Genomic DNA, 25606 nt, shown 5'->3' with positions numbered 1-25606 from the left:
TTTGTTAGGCCAGTGCTTTCTGCCAGGATCACTTAAGAAACAGCTACACAGGAAGTGGGCATTGTCTAGAAGTTCCTTTCCTTGACTACACAGACATGTTTGACCACTTGTAAATATTTGAGTTTAGGAAATAAAAATAATTTTAGTTGTGGACCTCTGTTTATTCCTGTTTAGGTGATATAAAGTCATTAGACTCTAGATCATGATAGAGTCAATCAGACAGAGGAATACCTGAGAAAAATCCTTGCAAGCATCAGGGTGTGAAAATTAAATCTTTCCATAATAGGATGCAAGAATCAGTTTCTGAGGATTTAAGTAGCTTTCTTTCCTGATTCACTTAACACATACCTGAGCTTGGCATCATATAACTGCCATGTTTTTAACTGTTATTAACTGTGAGTTGATATTCTATTTTCTCATGTTTCCATTTCAATATAATTTAGAAGTTGTAGATGCCAGTTTCTTAACAATGTCAGAACAATGCTTTAATGTGGCATAAAACCCTTAGGTCAGTATTGCAGGCATAAAAATTGACTTCTAATAATGGAATTTTTTGAATCTGCAGATGAATGGGTTGGGGAGGTAGCACGATTTAAGTCTGATATTTGTTAAGTTAGAGGTGCTTTGCAAGATTAGTAAATTAGAGCATTTTACTAACCTGGAAGCATTTGTTAGAATCTTGGGTCAGTTACAAGGGAAGAAAACACACTCAATTAAGTTCAAGGGAACATGAAGCTAGTTCATAGATGCTGATTGTATAAAAGTCTTCTGCTACAAATACATTTTCAGTTTACACAGCGTACCTCCAGCAGCCTTGACTACTTAAACAAGCGACCGGTATCAATTATTAGATTTAACACTTTTGCTAACATGTCTTCTACAAAAAAAAAAAAAAAGGCACTTTGTTGAAAGGCTTTATCAATGACCTTTACAATCTGTGTTAAGCATAGGGAATCCTACATGCAAGAGAAAGGAGGAATACCTGAAAACGAATCTCAATGGATGTGGGTTGCTATTAATGAAGGCTTGAGTTTTTCTGAACTTTATCCAATCTGATTTTCCTTTTGTGAACCAGGAGACTGTTGTGTGACTAGATGGTATAGTTTTCAGGGTGTCTTGAACCAGCAAGCTGATCTCACTGGGATGTTGCTGTAGAGCTGTTTTGCAGATCAGCAAAGAAGGAGGCTAATAGCTCATCAGTGCTTCAGAAACTTAAGCTGGTTAACAGAACTATTCAAAATACCCTATAATTTTACATTTCATTTTTCATGATGCTTTCTTCTGCTTCTGACAGTAGTTGTGTATCTGTTGATACTTTTAATTTTGAGAGCTCTGCTTGTTAAATGTTAATTGATATGGTTGTTATCAACACGAATATAATCACTGAATTAGTCACCTGTAGAGGATTAGTCATCTGCAGTGTTCAACAGACTGATGAATTTTTATAAGCGTTTACATAAAAATCAGATTATCTGAATGTTCAGAAGTATATATTTTCAGACTGTTCAGACCAGCATAGATTTTTTTTCATATGCACTTAGAACCTACCAGTGAGTTGTCTATTTAGATATCTACAAAATATAACATAACCTGTCAGTTATGAAGAGATTAAATAAATTTAAATTCGTTCTTTGAGAAGGTAATAGGCCAAATAGATAAAATGTTGCTTTCAGTTTCTTATTTCTTTTTTCAGTTTCTTTTTAAAATTTTTTGCTATGGTTTTGTGAGTAAAGTAAGCTAGGAAAAATCAAAGTTACTGTAATAGCTGTATAAAACTCTGTAGAAAACTATAACCAGAGAGAGTTGTCAAAAACTGAGGGTTATATTGAGTAGAATGATAACGGGAGTCTGTCCCAGAGCGTGAGGAACCAGGACTGTGTCTTGTAGTCAGCAATGCATTTGTCTTACAGCATAGATAACTGTCATCAACTGCAGCAACTTAAGTTTGTTGCCAGACCTGAAAATAGTTTGTCAACACTGCAGCAGAGCTCATCAAAGTTGTACTCCTACTGCAAATTGCTGGAGCCTAGTAGGATCTTCTGTTACTATCCAGTAGATCCTAGGGTGCATTTGTTCCTCAGTAAATGCATGTGAAGCCCAGTTCTGTAGGAAATCTTCGCTGGCCTTTTCTTGTCGATTCTCAGTGTGCTGTCCTACAAGTAGGTGCCCTGTTGTCAGCGTATTAAAACAGAATGCCAGTGTCTAGTTATGCGTTTGGGTGGATGAAGTAATTGATGAGTTTCAAAAACTACTTCTGTTCACATCCACACAGCAGTGCCCATTCTTTACGTATGCTTATATTTTATTTCTGTGCAAATTGCAGGAGGCACTTCAAGAACTTAAATTCATTATTGCAAAATTGCTAAGTTTGACTTTCTTGTTAACTGGCATGGCATATGGGAAATAGCATCATACTTTCCCATTTTCCTTAGATCTGTGTAGCTTAAACTGTGTACAAGAGGCATTTTTTCTTTTCAGAAGATAGATTTATGGATTTTATAGTTTTTAAACGTCTGTGAGTTTCCATTTAATGTCCAAAGCTAAGCTATCCAGAACATGAAAGGGAGAAAAAAAGTTTAAATGTTTAAGCTGTTTAGGTACTACACCAGATAGTATTGAACAGCTTATGCTGACCTTTTTCAAAGTTTCAATGGGAAAGGTTACCTCTTAAGAGAAAATATTTTTTTCTGTATCATTTATATTTCTTGAGATTACTCCTACATACAGTTAAGAGTATGTATTGATCAATTAAAAGACTTCATTGTCTGTTTTTTAAAATTCTAATGTATAATTTGTTGTGAAATTAAAAATATTGAGAAAAAGAGTTTATGAGGGCTCAGATAAGTTAATATTTAGAACAGATTCTACTAAGTAGCATGCTTTTAAGCATCCTCATAGTATTTCCATGAGGTAATAGGCTTTTGTTTCCCCATTTTATGCAGATGCTGAAGTCTGAGACAAAGAGGTTAAGTGACTGTGAAATACCGTTTAAAGAAAGTTGTTACAAATGTCATCCTTTAAGGTAGGGGAAGTAATGGAGGCAAAACACATGCTAGGATTCAGGCAGACAGTGTTCTTCCTTGTCATCTTTTTTATTTCTTTAGTTGTGGCCACTGAGCTTGTGTTTTACCCTCCCCTTTAAAAATTATTGAATGAACTCCATGGATTAAATTCTGGCTTTGTTGAAGTTAGTGCTGAAATTTACATTGAGATAGATTGTGCAGGAAATACGGGAGGAGGGCCAGCAGTTTAAAAATACATTATTAAATTACTGTGTGCTTTTTTAGCTTCCTCTGTTGTCCCCTTCTATATTTATTCAGTGAGTGTTGAAAGCAAGTGATACTTAAATGCACAGTTGATCTGAGCATGAAATGTTCTTGATAGCTGCATTCTTGCTGGAAGGAACAGGACAATGACCTGTGCTTGGTGACATAACTGTGTGCTTCACATTCCAAAATCTGGTCTTAAATTGCATGATTGTAATCTATTTATGGAAACTCCTGAATACAGTATCGAGCATGCTTTCAGTAAATTTGTTGGAAATTTGTACGTCAATGTAGGTTTTACACAGCTATTATTTAAATGAAAGTACAGTACCTTATCATACTGGTACAATTTTTATAGTCCTTAAAAGGCAAAGGTATGTAAGATTATTTTTTTCTCTCCGTGTTTCTGCTACAGGATTATTTAGTACCACTGCATTCCAGAGGAAACACTTTTTTTTTCTGAATTACTCATGATGATTCTTCCCTAATTTTACAAAAAAATAAAGCAGTAATCGCTTCAGCAATAAGCTATTAGCACTTCCTGGGTGAGCTCTGACCATAAATGAACTGTTCATGCCTGAACTGTGCGTATCTTGAAAGTATGCTTTCTACATGTCACTTTTCTTCTTCCTTCTCGTCTGGTCTCGTTCTGGCACCGAGGCTCTCGCCTTCACTGTCCTGTGAAAGGAATTTTCCTTGGTAATAGCTGAAAATAAAAGAGCTGGTTTTGTGATCAATAGGAATTAATTAGGAATCATTTTTCTGGACAACTCAAAAGTTGAATTACTCTAAACATACATTGCATATGTAATATGGATGCATGATGTATCAATGTAGATTTACTTGGAATGCAAAAGGCCTTCTCATCTTTTTATAGCAGTTTCCTACACAAAGTACAAACTCAAAGATACCCTATCCAGCTTTGGGCTGCATCTGCCATCATACAAGTTCAGTTGCACAGAAAATTGTGTCGGAGACATCATTGACACGAAATGGTATTGTCTGTCTTCTATTCTTGAACTAGATCCTAAATTTACTTGTAAATGGTTATTATTTCTTTGAAGTGTCAAATATTTTAAATTAAAAATAAACATCATTAAAGATAAGGCTGCAGTAAAGTGGAAGAATTATTATAGGGTTTCATTCCTGTGTAAGACCTATTTAAGGAGAAGAAGTCTTTTGAGAAATACGACATCAAGAAGTTATAGTAAAGGACTGCAGTGAAGCAAGTCGTTACCCAGTTTTGCTTTGCGAGGACTTCCGAAGTGCACTGTTTTCTTCTATGTATTGTCTGAATGGCTCAACCAGCTTCATACTGTTGGCAGAATCCCAGAGAGGGACAAATAGATTTAACTGAAGTTTTCAGATGTCCGAACGTAATTTATGTATGGGTTCTGTTACCCCTGAGCAGCTTTCAGTCCTGCTTCTAAACTGGCATTTACTTTTTTCCTTTAAACATTGAGAGAAAACTGAGGGGGCATAAACTTTCAGAACTAGTAGCTTTTTCTGTGATCAGCCCAACAGACTTTATCTCTATAGGAACCTGGTTAAACTGTTGACTTGAATGCTCTGATTCTGTATTCCAAGGCAAAACTAAGAGATTAAAGAGTTTATGGTATTGCTGAATAACAGCAGCAACAAAAATTACTAATATTTCACATGTTCACTATAGAAACAGGTCAAGAAATTAGTTATTTACATTAGTGTTTTGGTATAAACCGGCCTTTGACAGAAACATACAAAGACTAAAGTCTTAACGTAAGGATATAATGGGAATTGTGACTGAATATGCAACAGTAATCCCACACAACGTAGTTTGACAGAATACTTTTGTAGTAAATTGGACTTTTCTACATCTTGAAAAAATATATGATGATGATTATTTTCTACAGTAAAAAAAAAAAGTGTTTGGATTAGCAGAGTTACCATTTTAACAGATGTCAAACTTGGTAACGTTTTGAAGTCCATGGCTTGAAATGCCCTCTATAAAAAATTATCTTTGCGCCTGGAATGACAATTTCTCATTCTCTTTGTTCCACAGTCTGTAATCTTGTTCTGTGAATTAAATGTATGGTCATGATATAGAAGTTACAACTACAAATCAGATTCCTAGATACTAGTTCATGTATCAGATACTGTTTTTAATGCAAAATTCCAGATGCAGAGCAGCTGAAAATAAACACCCTTAAAAAGTTTTACAGAGACTTTGTCAGGCAGGCTGGGGGCAGATTGAGAGACAGTTTTTAACTGTTCTCATTTGATGCTGAAAGTGCTTTTGAATATGGCATGTGGGTGTTGAGGGTCAAGGGAGACTGCAGTGCTGAAGTACCCTCAAGTGTATGTGTTTGCTGTGCTTAAATAGGAATGAATAAAACACATAACCACACTTGGCTTTTTCTATAGTTATAGTGATGTATCCCAACACTAAATAATCTAAATTAGTTCTTCCATGTTAACAACTGTTAGCATTTCTACTTTGGGTTTTTTTGAAGTATTTACTGCCATTACAGTCAGAAGGCCTTAGTTAGAAAACTTGTGAAAGAAAGATAAAATATTTCAATATAGTTATCTTTTTTAGCTCACTATTACCTCCTGTTGTATGACATCCCCTTGGTATCAATGTCCAAGGATTTCCCTTGATGAGAGGGCAGGTATTGTAACTAGGGAGGAAAATTCCAGAAGCGTTTTGTTTCATAAAGGGTTATGCTGTTTGCATGATGCAACGCTATGTCCGAGTGCCAGGTAGCATGGAGGAAAAAAAAGAAGGAAATTAATTTTTACTTCTCTGAAAAGGATGATGTGTACTTGTAACAGTCCAGACTTAGGATGCTAAAGCATTCCTTTTGGGCTTTGCTATCTGTACTCACTGAAGAAGAACGATTCTGTAGTTGTGCTGTCAGTCAGATTTGGATTTAATTTGCTAAACTTCCACTGACTTAAGTGAAGACGAGACTTGCATTCACACGGGCTCATAGGCAGCGTGCCTGTCTGTAAACCACAGGGCGTGTTGTATAGCCATTTTTGCCTCTTGTGTTTTTGCAGAGGATGAGTGTACCAACAGACTTCTTCCTTGTTATTTCTTTTTTAAAAAATAAAAGTAGTAGACAGGAATAATGTTTTCAAACTTCAGTCTGTTTAGAAAATGTCAGTGGTGCCAGCCACAAAATGTAACTTTGATTCCCAGGCTTTTAATTCCCAGACTGGAAGTAAGCATGCAGTCCCCAGACAGGGAAGCTGGAAGTGTGTGTAGTCCTGGAATCTCTTCAAACAGATATTGCTGTTGACTGGTACAAAAATAAAGTCTGTTCTGTGCATTCAGACTGACTCACAGTTAATGGTCAGCAGTATTACTGAACTGTTTAAAGTTGAGTATGCGAACAAACAGGACTGTGAATTCTTAAAACACCGATATATAGCAGAGGCAGATTCAGGAACTTGAAAAGCACTGAAAAGTCATATAATATAGAAATCCAGTGCATTCCGAGCTCTAGTTCATTATTAGTGAATCTTTATAACATAAGCATATCACATTTGCAAGCCATACTTTGCTTTGATACAGGCAGTGCTAAAGATAAGAAAGTGCATACCCTAATAAGGAGAAACAACACTGGATTTTTAAAACCGCTCAAGATAGGTTGGAATGTGGTGCTTAATTGAATAAATGTAAAAGAATTGCTTTGTTCTTTTATGTTGTCTTACAATAAATTCTTTAAAAATAAATTCTTTCCATTCAAGGATGATAAGGAGTTATGATAATGATGGCATTACCATCATTTTAGCATGCTGGTTCTCCCTGGCCCCCTTCTCCTGTGAGAACACTACAAGGATGACAATGGTGGCACATTCTCAAACTGTTCTATCCTCAAAGAAGCTGTTTTTCTGTCTTCTGTTTCAGAACATAAAGCATTAAACTCTGTAGTGTCAGGACCATTGTGTGATAAAATACCTTAGCTGTGCAGCTATCGGTGTTTTTCTTTACTGTTCTGGTTTTGTATACATTTTTTTATGAAAGTTCTGACATATTTTCCACAATTCAGTATGCTTGTGCCGTTTCCATGCTTGCATCCATTCTCTTTATTCTGTCATCCAGTGGAAAATATTTAAGTTGCATTAAAATTTATGACCGTTATGGAGCTCTTACTTATTTTTCTTGTCTTGTTCTCTAGTTGAAGAAAGTATCTTCTCTCTATTGATCTTAGATATTCAGTATAATTTGAAATTAATATTGATGCTTTTCTCCTGTGTCTCGTATTTGATAAGCCTTTCAGTGTACAGAATTAAAGTAAGAAACCTTTTCAATTTTTCAACGTATAGCTGTCACAAGGGAATTTTCAGTAGGTTTCTCTTCCATTTCAGAACAATGGAAGAGATTTTTCTAAAGTGCTCAGTTCTGGTCTTACTCCTTCATTTCATTGGTGGATGAAGTGAATACTAAATAATTAACAAAACTCTTTTTGAGATCCCTCAGAATGTGAGCTGCAGAGCATAGCAAGATAAAAAGCTCACTTTCTGAATTGACCAGCGATTTTAGCATTGTTCATTCTGGGGTACTCAAAATAGCAGCATGTGAAAAGCACAAGATATACGTCTCATGGAAACGTAAAATCCTGAAGTTGAACATGTGCTATATCAGAAGCAGTGAAATTCATTTGTAGGCTATTTTCTTAATTTAAATCTCTTAGAAACAAGCTCTAATGAAAGGTGATTCCATAGGGTTTGGGGTTTGTTTATGGGGGTGGTTTCGGCATGGCCAGTGCTTTGGGGACATCTCTGGTGACTCATAAAGCATGTGTTTTCCAACTCATTTTGCAAATCTTCCTGCTTAACTAAAAGCTTGTAAGTGCTTTGGAAGTTTGACTTTTATTCTTGGAGCTCTAGTTTGCAGCAAAGCATGGAGCCACATGGAGGTGCAGGAGAGAGTCAGCAGAGTCCCTTTAATTACAGTCTTGGAAACTTGATCCAAGAAACAGAAAAGGCTGAAGATAAACTGCATTAAAATCCTACCAGTACTACTCTGAAGAGGGCTCACAGCATGAGGAAATTGATTCTGGAGACAGGAGGATGCTATTTTTTCCCCTCTTGTAGTGTGTAATGTAAGAAAGGTTTAGGATTAGAAGAACAACAGCAGGATCTCTGTTTGGGGAAGAGTGGTAATTTCATTTTAGGAAGATTGATTTGGACTAACTTCTCAGATTTAAAATGCTTGCAAGCATTTTGATATATTACTTCTATTTTGAAACTCTAAAATGGGGGTGGGATGTGTATCCATTAGACTGTTTGCAGAAACAGCTATGAGAAGCATTGTGTTTTATAAGTTCATGTGAATAAAAAGTTTATGTGAGCAATTTGAAGGTATTTTTCTGTTGACTGGCTAATAGTTATCCCAATACCTGTAAGTTCTCTTAGGCCAACATTTTGATGTTGTCTCTGACTAGATGGGACAGTTTTATACAATATGTATAGACTAGTACAGTGTTAGAAAGATAATAGTGTCCCCGTTTTAATGCAGTTTTTAAATGTCAACTTTCTGTTCTTATGTTTTTCAGAAAAGGCTATGATAAGTAAATTTTGTTTGGGTTTGTTGTTTTTTTTTTCAATGGGCTTTCACAGCTTTTCTTCATGCCTTCTTTCTTATGCTGTAATGTGATATGTTTAAAGCTATAGAGCACTTACATGTTTTTCTCTTTCCACTTCTATCGTTTTATTTGTGAAGTTTTATCTGGGCAAGCTTTGTGTAATTTTATAGATTCCAATTTGTGAATAGCAGTGTTACACTTTGAGAGTGCACATTGGTGATACCACATGTACATGTGCCCAGAGAGTACAACTTGGGGACTGGATGGTTAGTGCAGGGGGACATTAGTAACTGCCCACATCACAGCTATCTTTGAATAAACAGCAGTTGTTGCTCTGCAGAACATAAATCTACATGACACCCAAGCATCAGTTACGCTTATCTTAAAAACATTATGTACTCTGTACGTAATGTAACAAAGGTGCTGCCATTAATATTTCTCTCAAAATGTGTATACGGTTGCCAGTATTTTTTTTGAATATATAATTTTGTCACTAGCTTAATAAAAAAACCTATCCAGCCCCCAAAAACAATGCTTAGCAAAGATATGTACATATTTGTTGGCCAGTATGAATCCAAAAATAACAGGTGAAACATGGGCCCAATACAAAATGTTGCAAAGAGCAAATCCCATTTGAAGTATTGCCTTTACCAGATAGGGATATTAAAACCACAATTTTTATATCCTTGGGAAGAGTACAGAAGAAGAGTAGCAGAGTTCTTGATAGATGAAAGACATTCTCTCTTCTTCTTTTTCTCTGTTTTTAGTTGTTTGGTTTTTTTTTCCCTGTGGCACAAGGTGAGCTGGAGTAGGGAGGACAGCAAGGTTGGTTTGTTGATTTCTTTGTTTTATAAAATATTCTCAGAGATTTTTTTTTCATCTGTTTTTATACATCCGTTTTTAAAAGTTTCAGGGACCCAGGAAGACAATGTTTTATGGATAGCAATGGCAGGCACTCATCAGATATGGGCACTGATGTTGGAAGGTGGAAAACTACCAAAGGGAAGGTAAGCAGCCGTATAAAGAGACATGTGAAATTGCTGTTTGTTTTGATAAACAGCTTTCAAACCCTGAAGAGAGAGATAATCAAATTACATTAAAAATAATTTTTCTCAAGCTGTACTAAGCTTGAAGCTTGCTGTTTCTGTTCAGACTTAAAAGGCATGTGTGCTTTTAAAGTCCACCTGCTTTTTCCCACATCTGTTAGATGAAATGAAAGGTGCTGCTTTCACTATAAAATTACAACTTGGTAGTGTGCATTCATATAATTGAATGTTTCTTTTCATTGCATCTGCTGAATTATCTAGTGATGAATGATAAACTGAGGTGAAATAAAAGTTAGCTCAAAGGCATTCACTAGTTCCCTGTGCTGCAGTACAGTTGGTTTTATAACTCACAAATGCTTGTCCTCTAACTTCTGTTTATGCATAATGTCTGAAGTATTGTAAGCTCATTCTTGAACTTGGGTACTATTTTCCTTCAGTGATTTAAAGAAAGGAGTCTGCCTTCGATTCGCTGGGAGTGGAAATGAAGAGAACAGAAACAACGCATACCCACATAAAGCAGGCTTTGCACAGCCTTCGGGTCTCTCTCTGGCTTCCGAGGAACCATGGAACTGCCTTTTTGTAGCAGACAGCGAGAGCAGCACTGTGCGAACCATCTCTCTGAAAGACGGAGCAGTGAAGCACCTTGTAGGAGGAGAGAGAGATCCATTGGTAATCACTTCAAACTTCCCCACACTGCCCTACTAATATTCCTCAAGCCTGACCTGGAGGAACCACTTTTGGGGTGAGAGGGTAAATCAGTTTCCGTGGCCATCAACTTCTTAACTTCACTGCTTGGAATGCAAATATGTGCCGGTTGTGATGCTCAGGTTGGAGTGCAGGTTGTTGCTCCTCAGATAACAAATTACTTCACTTATTTTTAAAACAGCCGACTTGATTCAGCATTGTGTGGTCATTAAAGCCAGCTGGTTTCATACTGATAACTTAAATGTGAGAGTTTCCATGTCCATGGTTAGCATCCACACTTCCCAGTTTTCAGTATCCTTGTTTTTAAGTTGTCTTGACTTTTTATTTTTTACGTCAGTGAATTTCCATTTAATTAGTCATTTAAATTCATGTCAACGTGGAATAATCAAATGTATTAATTTAATAAAATACTTTTTCAGAATTTGTTTGCCTTTGGTGATGTGGATGGAGCGGGCATAAATGCAAAGCTGCAGCATCCCCTAGGAGTAACATGGGACAAGAAAAGAAAACTGCTCTATGTGGCAGATTCCTATAATCATAAGGTAAGCATATAGTACAGGCTTTGCAGTTTTTACTACTACAAGGGTTTATTTTAGGAAAATACAAAGATTGTGCTTGGTTCAGTTAAGCTGAGGAAACAAATGATGTGATTTCTTTTGTGGGTTCTTTTTCTTTCCTTCCTTCCCATATGGGTCCTTCTCTTTACCATTGTTTTGCTGTCACATGCTGCTGTGTTGATATGATGGTCCCCTGGGGAAGGTGAACTTAAAGTGCCAAGTTACAGTTCAGACTAAAGACCCTTTCCCTTTCTTTGGACAATGCTGAACCTAGAGGAAAAGAGCTAGGAGCGCTTAATTGGGAATACTGCAAGTTTGATAAAACTGGCAGAACAAGAGGACTTGCTTTTCCCCTAAAAAAGACACCCAAGTTTTGAGAAGTATTGTGTGTTGCCTTCATGGAACTCTGAGATAAGAGAGATTGTTTTGTGTGAGTGTTCTTATGTGATGTTGTATAAGCTTTCATGTCTAGCAGGTTGTTAACTGTACGTTGATCAAATGCATTAAAAGAAAAGTAATCTGTTTTAATTTGAAGGAAAAAGTGTGTAACGCTAAATGCCCATTGAAATTTATGTGGCAAATTAAATTTTGTTTCAGATATTGTGTAAAAAATTACAAGCTTTTTTGCTATTACTTTAAGAAAAAAACCTCTTCATCTATTTTTAGAGAAGAAATGATATAGAAGTTAGCCTGCCAGTTTTGTTATGCTCATTATTTTGCAAATGTTTCCAGAAAGGCAACAAACATTAGAAAAACAAGCCATTCATCACACTTCTATACCAGAGGGGTAAGTGCGTTAGAAATTATGAAAGAGAACATTGAATGAAGTCCAAAGGAAGAAGTAAAGTCCGGCAGGGAATGGCGGGGGGGAAGATGGGAGATGTCATTTGGTAAAGTGTGATAACTTAGCTTCTAGGACACACGCTTGGTAGCTAAGGTGCTCAGAGTTAGTGCTGGCTTCTGAAAATGTGGGGCATAAGATAATGCAGAACTTCTAAGTCCTGGTGTTTTTTTTTTTTTTCAGAAAAGTTTTTTTTGTGCCTTTGTTTATCTTAGATTAAGGTTGTAGATCCCAAGATGAAGAACTGTGCTACCCTGGCAGGCACAGGAGAAGCAAGCAATGTTATTGGTTCCAGCTTTACACAGTCAACCTTTAATGAACCAGGAGGTTTGTGTGTTGAAGGAAATGGCCGCTTGATGTATGTCGCAGACACAAATAATCATCAGATTAAAGTGCTGGATTTGGAAACAAAAATTCTTTCCATGGCAAGTAGTACTTATTAAACAGACTGATAGTGTTTTTTCTTCATATAAATTACTATTACAGACTTCGGCAAGTGGTATAAAAATCATATAGCTAATAAACCTTTTGGGTACAGTAGCTATATTCACAGAATGTTTTGTGATGATCTGGCAAATAAAAATTGCCTGTTAGCACAGTTGTTGAAAGCCTTAGTCTTAGGAAAGGCAAATTTTGCATGAAAACAGAAAGTGATGTTCCTCTAGAAAAGAATAATACAGAAACATGAGTTATTAAAAAATATAGCTCAGTTTTTCAGTATGAAAAGCATTTCGTAAGCACTTGCAACTCCTTTTGTAACAAGAGGAAGTTGAAATAGATAACCAAATCCTGTAATTAGCCGTAAGAGATGATTTTGGGAGGTCAGTGGCTTAAAGCGGGATACGTAGCAGGCTTCCAAGTTGTCAAATCAAGACCACTGTCATAATTGAGCACTGCTGTGTTTGCTTATAAACATGAAGGCAAACCAAATTCATGCTCCTCTCAATCTTACAATGGCACTATGTCTTGATGTTTTCATTTATATGTATACATGCATTTATAACATAGTGGCCCAGCTGTCTTCTTGTATGTTTCTTGCATTTAATAGTACACAATCTTAATGTGTGTTTAAATTTTCATATCATATAACATGTTGGTTGGTGGCTTTTCTGGTAAATTACTGTTTACTGGGCAATATGCGCAGTTAAAATCTTGGATTTTATTACCAAAGTATGCACTTTACCACCAAATTAGAAGGAAATACCTATTATAATGCAAGCATTAAAATTTTAAATTAAAAGTATACTCTTAAGTAGTGAATACTCTAAAGTAGTTGGGGATTTTATGATTTTAATAGTAAATACTATTTTTATTTGGATTAGTCAGTTTTATCTTTTTAAAAAAATCCTTTTGTCTTTCCCTTTGTCATTGTAGTAAAGTTTTAGTCCAATCCCTATATTATCATGTGTTAGTTTTCCTAGTCCATGTCAGCTTTGAAACTGTGATTGTATTGTGAAAGCCTATTTGCTTTCACTACAAATAAAAATAAATATTTTGTTTGATTTCTACCGATAGTTGCCTATCCTGATTCCAGAAGCATGTGATGTTCCAGATAACCTGCCTCTGCAAAAGGATAAAATAAAAAACCTTCCAAAACTGCCTAAGTCTGCACCAAACATTCAACTTCCTTCATTGACTGTAGCTCCTGGCCAGACAATTCAGTTTTTATTGAAGTTGACTCTTCCTCCAGATTCAAAACTGAATGAAGAAGCACCCAATTCCTGGTTTATCACAGCAGAAGGTAAAGTACCTGTGTTGTTTTATCAGTTGAACAGCAGGAGGTAAGACACAAAGTGGGTTATATCACGACATGCTGGCAGTACAAGGGATCTCAGTCTGATGAATCAAAATGTCCCTCTGAGTCCTTTGTTCCCATTTGACCTTGTGATGCAACACATATTATTTAGAGTTGATACATTTAACAGCTGGAGTGGGAAAATTAAAAAAAAAAGCAAAACATCTGATAGGCTGCTTTTTGCTTAAATTACTACGTGCTGCATTATTTTTTTTAACTTTCTTGGAACAAGCTGCCAGTGAGGGTTTGCAAAGGTGCTGATCCCAGAACAGTTGAGCTTCTTGCTCCTTAGATGGTTGTCTTCTCCACTCTCTCTGTGTCAACAGCTCGTCCCAGTCTTACCATCGGTTTCTGGGAGAAAGCTCACTGTGAAGCTGAAGCATAATCCTGAGAAAGATTTTTATTTTATTTTTGCTTTTGTGTCTTCCAGAGAGTATTTGAGGAACATTTATAGCTAACCACTTTGAACCTACTTTGTTATAATTCATATTTACACATTTTGGCTTGAATATTTCTGCAGTACGGCAGACTTTCTTATGTAAGAGGCAAATTGCGGTATGTCAAGGCGGCAGAAATAATTGGCCTTCCTTGCAAGTTCTTTTGCTGATGTCCTGTGTGACCTTGGACAACTCTTTCAGTCACTGTGTACCTCGGTTACTGTGAAATGGGAATACTATTATTATATTGGCACAATGGAAATATTATTTCATGTTATGGCAGTTTCCTGAGCCTAAATTAATCCGTCTCAACTCTTAAGTATTCTAAAAGAGCACATGGAACATGTTCACATGGTGTACAACTGGAGTGGTTTAATTCTAGCCGTTGTTGCCATCCTTACACTGGAGATTACTATGCCCATAACATGACTGGTAGAATAGACCATGTGAGTGTTCCCTAAAATTCTCTTCAGTACAAAAATAGCATGGTTATCTGAAACACCTTCTTGCACAGGCTGACCATTAGTGGGTGTTCAGAAACAGTGCTTTCCAGTGGTCTAGCTCTACCCAAAAGGGAGAATCTATCCATGCCTTTGGAAGTACTGTATGAAAGCCAATATACAAAATAACCCGTATTTTTTTTCACGTTCTTTGTGCATTGAAACAGTTTTGCCTGGTTATGGAGTTACTCAGGTGTGACTCATTTGCTTTAATACATTTATGGTCTAGAAGAAAATTTTGATCTCACTGGAACATCAATACTTCTAAAAAGTATCCTATAGTAGGTGCTGCATACCTAAGTAAAACCATAAACTAGTGTTCTTGAAGGTGAAGGGAGGACACTTAGCATTCAGACTCCGTGAGAAGTTTCTGAATTTTGTAAGTACATTTGCTGTTAGACTCTTGGCACCCTAAAGTGATGAATGGTACAGAGAACTGTTACCTCTTGGAGGAGGTGAACAAGCCAATACAGAGTAGAGGAAAGCCTAACTGACTGTTGAATAAGTTGCTGAGATTTTAAAATTATACTAATTTTTAGTAATTGTTCTCTGGCTGAATTTACACGCCATATTAGCTTTTGCAATGATAAATACTTCTCAATAGTTATGCCTGCTTGTAGATGCAGTTAAACTAATCTGAAAGTAAACATCTCCTCATCTTCTGACTGGTCTTTTGTTGGCCAGCTTTCAAAGTAGCCACGTGGTAGCTTAATTGAATTGATTGCTTTTAAAAGCAGTCAACAAATACAGCACAGGCACTGCTATTTGTTTATATGCCTCATGATTTAAAGTAGTTTCTCATCCCAGTTTGTACTTTTGGAGTACAAATAGACTTATTTCCAGGAGAGTCAGCACACTTTTTGGCCTACAGAATCTCCAAATATTGTTGAAGTAAAGATATATGTGATAGCTTCAAGGGTTAGTAAAATTGGAGAATGTAAGCAACCTAAACTCAACAAGTCATTTCAAGCTTATAAATTCTAGAGCCAACTCTTAGGTATTTTCTGAAAAATGCCCAAAAGAGCACTTCATCCATCTGACAGTAAAAGACAGAGTGAAAGTGAGCTACGTACATTTATCGTGCAGTTCATTTTTCAGTTCACATACTCTTAAATATATAAATAAATGTAAAACTCAAGTTCTGTTGTAACAGTCGGCCTGAACATTGCTTACAACCCACTTGTAAAGCCAACACTTCTGTTTGGAAATGCAATAATTTACCTGCAATTTCATGCATTTGTGGCAGATCTCTTACTTGGAGCATTAGAGCTCTGATACAAATGTATAGCAGCCCATTAACCTAAGGAGTTGTGCTTGCATATCTCAGAATAAATTTTCGTATCTTCTTAAGAGCGTATAGGACAAGTTGCAGATCCATTGCATTTAAATAAGATGTACTGTACACATACCTACAGTTCGTTCTGAAGCAAAGCTATGGATCTCTCCATCTTTAAATGACTGCTAAAGAAGCATTTATAAATGACTTTTCCTCTTTTCCCCCACAACTGGAAAAATCAAGAAGGAAATTTCCCCTAATGTTGCATGTGGAAAGAATGTGTTGTGTTGCCCTATAGGTAAAATTAGTGTTTTCTGTAGATTTCAGACATGGTGTTAAATATCATCCTAATGATAAAATTTGTTCTTCTTTTACAGATAATACCTGGTTGCTTCAAGGACAGTGTCTGTCTGGAGAAATAAAGGATGTTTCCTCTCAAACTATCATTCCCTTTCAGTTACCCGTGAGCTGTCTGTCTGCTGAAGCTATCCTGGCTATCCAAGCGTGCCTCTACTATTGCAGCAAAGGTAGCAGTGCCTGTATGATGAAAGGAATTTCATTCAGTCAGCCTTTACAGATAGCTAGCACAAACCAAGGCAGCTTGACTCAAGTTGAACTGATACACACGTTTTTAACCAACTAACCCAAAGCCAGCTAATTTCATACTTTATTTTACTATCCACTATTTCAAGACACACATAGATAACTTTTCTCTGGTTTGCATTTTCCTGGAGCTTATGGCAAAGCTACGAAATAATATACTTGGTAAAACGAAGTAGAGTTCCCTACATCTTAACATGCAAATTTGTCACCACAACCTCATTTCATTACAGTAGCAGCAATAATATTGTAATACTCTAGACTCTGTTGCCAATTGTGAATATATTGGATGTATGCCATTCTAAGCAGAGAGCAACAATTTTTAGAGTGCTTTTGAAAGAGCTGGTGTTACTTTGTGATGTTACTGTAAGAAGTTCTTTGCACTGTACATGGCTGTTAGAATAGCTAGATCATTTTGGACTAACACTTAAAAATTCCTTTTGTGCCCTTATTAAATTTTAATAGAATGTCGGAACAAATAGTTTCTTTCTCTAGGTTGTAAAAGAAGTATCTTGCTTGTTTTTCTGTGATGGCATTTATGACACATGTATTTTGAAAATACATCTTAAACTAGGTGCAGCTCTAATTTTATGCAAAATGAGTGTTTTGCTTAACTAGATATGACTGCCTTATGTGAAGAGCAGAGTTTCATGGAAAAATTTCTGTGAAAGGAAGTGTTCAAGTTCCTACAGGAGGATTTCATGCTGATTTCTAACAAAGAATGTGCCTCTCTAATCTGTGTATATATATGTATAAAAAAAACAACAAAACCATGCTGGAGTTTTTCTGATACATACCAGTTTACATTTTTAGTACGTGGTAGGTAATGGTTGAATATCTAAACTGCAAAAATTAAATGTCAACCATTTCAAGCACGGTGAATCACTTTCCTTTCCTGCTATTATGATTTCTCTGTAAAGACTTTTCTGAAGACTTCTGTCTTGCAAATACATAATATTAAGAATAATATTAGATTCTTGAAGTCTGCTTCAGGGTCTTTTGAAGTCACTGTTAGCCCCCCGATTTGTAATAGTGGCCGCTGAACCAGAACAATATGTTTAATAACGGATTGTTTGCATTCATGTGTAGAGGTTATGGTCTTTTGCTAGAAAACTGGTAACCTAATCTTTGAGTAACGTGTTTTAAAACTATTACAAAACTCTGCCTTTGGTGGTGGTTAAGTGTTTTGCAAGTAAAACTCCTTCAATTTGCCATAGTAACAGGAATACAGGAGGGGGTGCAAGTCTTTTACCTGAAGTGGAAGAGTTTCCACAGTGCTTAAGTGGAATTGGATTAGGCTCCGTGCTCTCGTCATGAGGATCAGTTCTGAGATGATTTTAAATTTGAAGTTAGTATTTTTACATATATTGTAAAGTACAATAGTGAAAGAATTTTTATATAGTCTTTTCTAAAACAATCACCATTGTTCCTGACACCTGTCAGTAAATCCCCAGTATGATTTGTTGTTGCTCTTTCTTACTTAAAGGCTGAGTGAAATGTTGGTCATGAACCCAAGAGGCTTTTGTTTTAAGGGAACCATATGGACTGGTGTGGTTTTTCCTTCCATTGAAATGCCAGTCTATCTGCGAGTTCCTTGTAGTACCAGAAATGGTTATTATCTCACCTGTCAGCAAGGCAAGGGCTGAACTATTATTTTTCTTGTGTTTGTTTTTTAAGCAACTTTTCTAATTCAGTGTTTCAGTTCCTTTGGTTAACGCTCTCAATTCTCACATGCCATTTTGAAGAAGGAGAAAGTTTGCTACTTTGATCACAGATTGCAAATGCTATTGGAAGTATGAAGGTAAAGAAAATTATTCGGGCATTTATCATTTTTTAGACTTTAGTACAACTCTTTCAGAATTTTTTGTTTGTGTGGTTTTTTTTTTTAACTTTGGATAGTGGCCAGGAAACCTTAGATCAGCTTCCAGCTAGCTCACAAATTTTCTGTTGCTTACTGAAAAAAACAAGCATTAGTTTCAGAAGTTCAGAATAACAGACCAAACTGTTATAGTTATCTTGAAAATATAATTCAGCAGATGGATTTTTTTCTTCCATTTTCAATGAGAGTGACATTATACTTGTCTATTTCAATTGGATGAGATAATCAAATTCTGCCTGTATTTCAGTATTCATAAAAAAAACAAACCAGAGTCAACGAATCTGTTTTCTTATTGACCCTTTTTAATTAATGTATTGCTGTAGAGGAAAGACCATGTATTCTTAACTTTATTTAACTATAGTGTGTAATGTTTAAATATAGTATCATAGATACATTTTTTCTAACTAAATGTACGTATATAAATGTGTGTTTAAATGTCATATCCTTTTTTGTTTTTAAGTTTTGACTTTTAGTCACTGTATGTAGACACACTCAGAAGGACTGTAAGCTTATTGGGAAAGGGTGATAGTGGGTAGTAGGAAAGCTGTTGCATTAGCATCAAGCTGAAATCCAGGATCAAACTTAATCAATTTTAAACAATTGTATTTCAAGGAAAACAGTCTCAGCTTTACTAGTGGAGAACAGAAATATATCTTTTGAACCAATGTTTTCTTTATCTTTTCTTTTAAGTCCGTGTCTTGTGGCAGATGACTGAATCTTACATAAACTAGGGGAGTGGGGGGTGGTATACTGTATCTTTGCTACCATTAATCTTTCTACAAAGCCTCAGAGCGTTCCTGCTACTGCACCATAATGGCTTTATGCTAAAGGAAAGGCAGAAGGTGTGATACCATCTCAAAAAGAGACACAGCCCACTATTTACAAAGAAAAGCTGTGTATCCCAAAATGCTTTCCCCCCACATGGAGTAAGTCGTAAACCCTTTTAGGCAATAGCCCCTTTAGTTTGCAAGGGAGAGATGCTTTTCCTGACTTATCTTAGTGGGTTTCACACAGGGACACTGCTCTAATCGTGCTCCTTCATCATCTCAGGAGCAGCCGATTGTCAGTATGCTCCAGTTCTCACTGATGAGGTTACTGGGGTTCCTCTGCTCCTTGCGCAGTCGGTGTGTTCGCTGGCATTTAATCGTATAGCCTAACGCTATGCGCTATGTTTTGTTTGTCCAAGAAATAGCATCTACATTCCTGGAGTCACTCCTGTTTCACTTGTGGTGTACAGACGTATGAATGTTCTATAATCAGAAAAACATGGTTTTTAAAAGCTTATGATGTTTAGGGATACTATTTCCATTGCTTCCTCCGGGGTTTACAAGATGCTTTTTCAGTAAAGCAACAAGTGCCATAAATGTAACCCGACAGGCAAACAGAATAGCTTTGTACAAGCTACAGAAATTTATTTCAGTCAAGTACCAGAAAGGATCTTCAGAGTATGATTCAGAAAAATAGAAAATGTTACTGCTGTGTCTCAATAATGAAAAGTCAGATATATTGATCAGTGCTATCTCTTTGTATGGTGATTTAGTGTATTAGTGTTTCCTGATATAAAAATTCTGAGCAGGTTGGTGTGGCTCAGCAGTCCCAGATTTGTATCTTACAGTAAGAGTATGTAATTCAAGGCCTCTTCAAAACATGTCTTTCTACTGACTTTAATAGGTGTTGCATCAGACCTTAATAAACTAATACATTACTATAGCAAATCTCTAAAGAGTGTTGGTCGTGGTTGTATTGTATAATGGAAACAAGTTCAGTGCCACTTGCAGTTTAGTTCTAGTGTTTACTTTCCTGGAACAGCTTTTGGTTTTGAATGAATATATTAATAGTTCCATGAGATGTTTTTAGAAATGTTATTTAATTACAATACAGTACTTTTCTTTAGACTAGGAAAAACGTAATGTGGTTTCTAAGAGGGAGCATAATGTATTTTAATAGTTTTTTTCATATTGTTTGAATCCAGTAGTAACTTTCTGTAGTTTGTTCCCTTCTGTTGAAGGAAGAGGATGGATGCTGACTGTGTAAACTTATTGATGGGCACATATTTTATGTATACATTTTTAGTTGATTCCTTTTTGTGTTACATTCTCACATGTCATTTTGGGTTTTTCTACTGGATGCACTTCTTCTGTTTTGCCTCTCATGTCTTCCACTTGTAGAACATTATGGTTGTATAATGCTGTGGTAATGTTGTGATAGAAAGCAAGTACAGACCAGATGAGTAATACATGAGAAAGTAGTTTTATAGCATCACATAAATGTCTTATTTGCTTAGCCTGAGAAAAGGTGCATGTGGCTTCCAGTACATTGTATATATTCTTAATGCACTTTTTAAATTCTAATGGGAAAATCTTGCAGCTCAAAACATAGATAAAACTATTTTTTGTGAGAATGTCAAGAAAAACATATTGTTTATCTCTTGCTCAGAGGAGGGGGATGATCAGAATGAAGTGACCTTCCTTCTCATGCAGGGGCATGTCCTTCTGTTCCTTTAATTATTGACTATTTATTTTAGCAGAGAGACTTGTATTATTGACCATAAATTCTCTTGAAATTTTGATTCCTAACAAGGTTTTCTACATACATAGAAGCTTTAAATGTCTGACTTCGTAGAGTTATGAGTGATGGCTTATGGTTTAGCAGACAATAATAGAGATTTATGTACATTCTTATGATCTATAATTTTTTAAAATCACTGTTATTCATTAAGACTTACCTCAGAGACACATTGCAGCTAAACTCATGGAAATGTGTTTGTAAACTGTGTATTGCAACTCAAAAGTAAGTTTTCCTGCTGCAGAATGTGCAAGAGATGCTGTGACACATTGTGTATATGTGTTCTCCAGGCTACAATTGTGCTACCTGAAGAGAATTTACCATGCATAACAGCTTATCAACCACCCACAGTAACTCAACTCAAATCTGCCAGCTCCATTGTTCGTGTAATCAATTGAAATTACTGATTTATGTTAGCAAAGATTTAGTAGTTAGAATTAATCATTGTAATTTTAGTTTAAATTGGTTTGTCAGGGATTAGAGGAGCTTCTTTGTCCCAAGTGGGGAAAGTGTAAGAATGGTGACAATTAGTTGGAGACAGTTGTTGAAAATGTGAGACCTGGTTATTTTGTAATTAAACCACCACATCTGTCGTTGTATTCTACAACAGGTCATGAATTTAGAAATGGTATTTCTAATATTTTACATTCCATTGTGTTCGTATAGCCAAATTTGACTACTGTCTTCTATCTGAAGCAGCTGTTCTTACATTTTCTAGTTTTTGTACTGTCGCATGTAAAATCACTTACTCTTGTTAAGGATTAGGATTTATTCTTGTTAAGGATTCAGCACATGTATGATTGAATTTCTGAGTTTTTCTTAGTTTCTTTGTCATAATATTATGGGGGATTTTGGTTAGGTTTTTTGGATCTATCCTGTATTTTCCCTAAGAATGAAATGCAGCCACTATTTTGTTACCATATAGAGATACAAGTAAAATAAATCCCCACCAGCTCCTTGCTGCTCCCCTGCTCCAGGGATGGGGATGTAAACAGCAAGGGCAGTAGGGGTGTCCCATATAAAGGTAACATTACCTGGCAGCGTGCTCCAAAGGGGTACAAACGTGGTGAGGATTTCAGGATGAGTTACACCGTGATGCTAATCCTCAAAATGGATAGACATGGTGCATACTGACTTTTGTGGGGTTTCCTGCTTCCCAGGTCTACTTCTCATTAAGGCCTATAAAATCTTGCTCCATAAAGTCCAGTGAGGTTCTGAAGTTGTTTCTAGATCTAGTTGTTTCTAGATCTTCCTAGAGCATCCCATCAAACTTGAGTAGCCTGTGCAGGGATTTTGATGGCTCTTAGTTTCAGGAAACTTTGATACTATAAATTAAATACTTTGGCTATTAGGTGATTTGAAAGAAACACCAGTTTGCTATCTTGTTGCAGATTGTGCTTAATTATATTCAGAGGGTAACACATTTTTGTCGCTGCTGCAAAACTAGAAGCCTTGGGTATAAGTTGAGGAGTGTTTGTGCAGCTATAATTACTTATTTCTTAGTGTACTCTTTGTTGGTCCATTGCTTTCAAGTGAACCAGAGAACTCTTTGTCCAATTCCAGGCCCCAAGGCTAAGCAAAAGAATTGCAAGTATTTATCAAGTCTTGTCTAGTTCCTTTGAAACCAACAATTTTGAGCTAAAGAAATCCCACTTGTAAAAATCTGTTCATAAGTCTACCTTAATTTAATGCTCTGTACTCAACATGCCTCAGAACAACAATATTCCACTCTATATTTTCCCCCTTTTGATGAAGCGTTTAGAAACTCAACCCATCTGGCCAGTGTCAGACTTCATAAAAAGCAAGATAATGACTCCCAATTTGATTTTACATTCACGTTTTTTAAAAATAAGACCTTGTTTTTCAAGCTTTTGATTAAACTGCAATATCTGGTTTTGAACCATCCATTCAAGGCATCTGTCCTATATCAGATAACTGGCTTCCAGATTTTAAAAATTTGGAATTGGTAGTAAAGTGGAGGAAGAGAATTGCTAAATGTTTTATATTTTGAATAATTAACTTCAAAGCTATCCAGTTTCACTTTTAAAGGAGAATTAGTGCAATTAAAACCTCTCTTCTGTAAATCATTACCATTATTGTACCATTAATCGTTCTATCATTAAAACCTGTGATAGATCTGTGTAATTTTATAAAGAAATGAAAGAAAAATAAGGTAGTTGTAAAACTGCGACTGGGTGAAATCCAAGGTTAACAGCAAATATCTTTAGGGCCAGTAGTTCAGCCCAATGTGACTGAAATTCTGCATTTTCATTACATCATGATGGCTGAAGGAAAAAAATCAGTGCCTTCCATAACAATACTTGAAAGTGTGTCTTTACAGAAATGCCGGATTGCTGGTTGAAATAAGATATTTGACCTTCATAGTTTGCAAGTTTCAGGGCGTTTAATTCTCTACTAATTCTGAAGCTGTGAAGAGTTTTCCTTCTTCATGTTTGTGAATTACGTTGCAATTAAGGTGCTTTTTGGTCAAGCTACTCTTCTTACAAAGTATTTTAAAATGTTTTTCTCAATGTTGTGTAATTATTGTTACCTCTTTGTACATTTCAGAACAAACTTGGCAAGGAGATTTCAAACATTGTGCTGAAATTGTGATATGAGTGAGATAGAAGGCAAAACATTCATTGATCTAAAAGGGCGAGGGTGATACGTCTTGGTATTTGAGAGGTGGAGGGTCGCTCTTTGTTTTGGGGTTTTTTTCCCACCCTGTTCTACAGATCAGCAAAGATTCTTTGAGTGGCAGCAGGTTGTGTGTAGAGGCGGTGGGAGGGGTCAGGTTCTCTCATTGTGAAACCACGTACCTTCATTTTGGTTATGATGCTGGGATGTCTAAAAATCCCAGCAGTATAATACTACTGAAGAAAGTCATGTTTGAGCACTTAACACCTGAATAAATGTCTCTATGTGGTTTAAGGGGAAATACGTGGATTTTTTTTTTCTTCCTTGAGAACTTCAGTGTTGCTTTGTGGATATTGGAATATTTTTGTCTGCTCTTTGAGATACTAAACCTCTGTTTTTCCATTACATTTGATACAATGCCTTTCAGATATCTGAACATTTAAAAGATGTGTTTTATGTTTCTTGCTCAAAATATGTGAAGAATTAAAGCTGAAGGCACTTAATCTACAGCTGATGTAGATTGTGTAAATTCTTCACATACAGCATTCTTAACAATATTCATGGATTATGATCCTTTTAAAATAAAAGGTAAATGTCTTGTAATATTGTGAGAGCAAATAATACACTGTAGAAGAAATGTCAGCTTCGGATAACAATTCAACAAATAAACAGTGATTAAAGAATGTACTCTTTCTCCTGTGAAACCTCTTTCTCCTTGTAAAGAAAGCTTTTTAATGGAAAAATAAACATTAAACATTTTATCTTTCAAGGCTGGGTTTGTCTGTCAATCTTTACGTGAACGTAGATGTGGAAGTTATGAGACGTGTCTGCCATAAGGGGTTACAGCTTGATTAAAATCCTTTCATTAACAAGTACGATTCATTTCACACTCCCTTTCCCACAGGGCTCTGCAGTCGTGGGTATCAGCCGGCCATTCAGTGACCTGAGGGTTGGGAAAACACTGTGCGGTCGTGAGGACTCCCCAGTTTTGATGTTATGCGGTGGTCTGAAACCAGGAGATCTGGTTTTATTCCATTTCTGCATGTAAGAGAGATGAGAAACAGCGTACTGCGTGAGTCAGACCGACTTGTTTTGTAGCCTTCAGTTTATTGCAGAGATCCCAGAGCACTCTTAGCTGCTGGAGCAGATCTCGCTGCACTGAGCTCCCCTTTGAAACACCGTGTTAGCCATGGTACTATGGCTAAACTGTGCCACAGTTTGCTGTGTGTGGGTGCCTGTTTAATAATTATGGTCGAACCATATTTTAACAGCAGCTTCTAAAATAATTTAATTGTTTTGTTATAATTATTTTACTTGAATAACAGTTTTGCAGCTTTGACTAAGAACACATGGATACAGAGCACTAATACAGGCTTCTTGTGTGCACCAATACAGCTGAGGACTGATACCAACATATCTACAAAGATAATCCTGTATTTGTGCCGCTCATCGTGTTTTTATTGATACAATGATTTATTGTTAATGAAAACATCATATGCCAAAAATTCTGGAATATTCACTATAGGTGAGCCCCAGCAACAGTAAGTGTAGCTCTGTTGAATTTTTTTCCTCTTGCTAGAGATTATTCCTGATGACTATTCATCCATTCAAATATTTAAAAGATTTATATTTAAAAGATTTATACATACTACTTATAAAACTCAACTGTATTTGATTTCCATCCAGATTAAATATATTCATTTTAGCCTGATGCAATAAGTCTGAATTTGACATTCAAACAAATTTATTTGCAATTTCTATGTTTTGTTTTAAAGTGCATCTAAAGCTTCTGCCAGGCCTATCTCACCCCCAACTTTTATCTAAGTAGTCTTAAAACAATAAGCCTGTACGCAAACAGACTTGTACATTCTGTGTACAAACTTACAGATGCCTATGTGTATAACGGCATTTGTGTGACTGAGCTGG

General features: G+C 36.2%; 1 protein-coding gene across 3 annotated transcripts in view; it reads left to right on the top strand.

Annotated features, from left to right (window-relative positions):
• NHLRC2 (NHL repeat containing 2) overlaps window positions 1-24449 on the top strand; it is a 37800-nt gene extending 13351 nt beyond the window's left edge. The window contains exons 6-13 of one of the 3 annotated variants that reach the window (XM_063337673.1): window positions 9750-9849; window positions 10326-10557; window positions 11013-11135; window positions 12207-12416; window positions 13507-13732; window positions 16377-16526; window positions 18294-18400; window positions 23612-24449. In XM_063337673.1, coding sequence (XP_063193743.1) covers window positions 9750-9849; window positions 10326-10557; window positions 11013-11135; window positions 12207-12416; window positions 13507-13732; window positions 16377-16526; window positions 18294-18367 — 1115 coding nt within the window. In that variant the 3' untranslated portion in view covers window positions 18368-18400; window positions 23612-24449. Of the gene's footprint in view, window positions 1-9749; window positions 9850-10325; window positions 10558-11012; window positions 11136-12206; window positions 12417-13506; window positions 13733-16376; window positions 18401-23611 lie in introns of those variants that run through there. The other 2 variants (XM_063337674.1, XM_063337672.1) reach the window with 2 other exon arrangements.
• Window positions 24450-25606: the final 1157 nt, after the last annotated feature.

This window comes from Chroicocephalus ridibundus, chromosome 6 (assembly GCF_963924245.1).
Source record: "Chroicocephalus ridibundus chromosome 6, bChrRid1.1, whole genome shotgun sequence".
Lineage (NCBI taxonomy): Eukaryota > Metazoa > Chordata > Aves > Charadriiformes > Laridae > Chroicocephalus > Chroicocephalus ridibundus.
The sequence above is the reverse complement of the archived record's forward strand: the minus strand, read 5'-3'. Positions and strand labels throughout refer to the sequence as shown.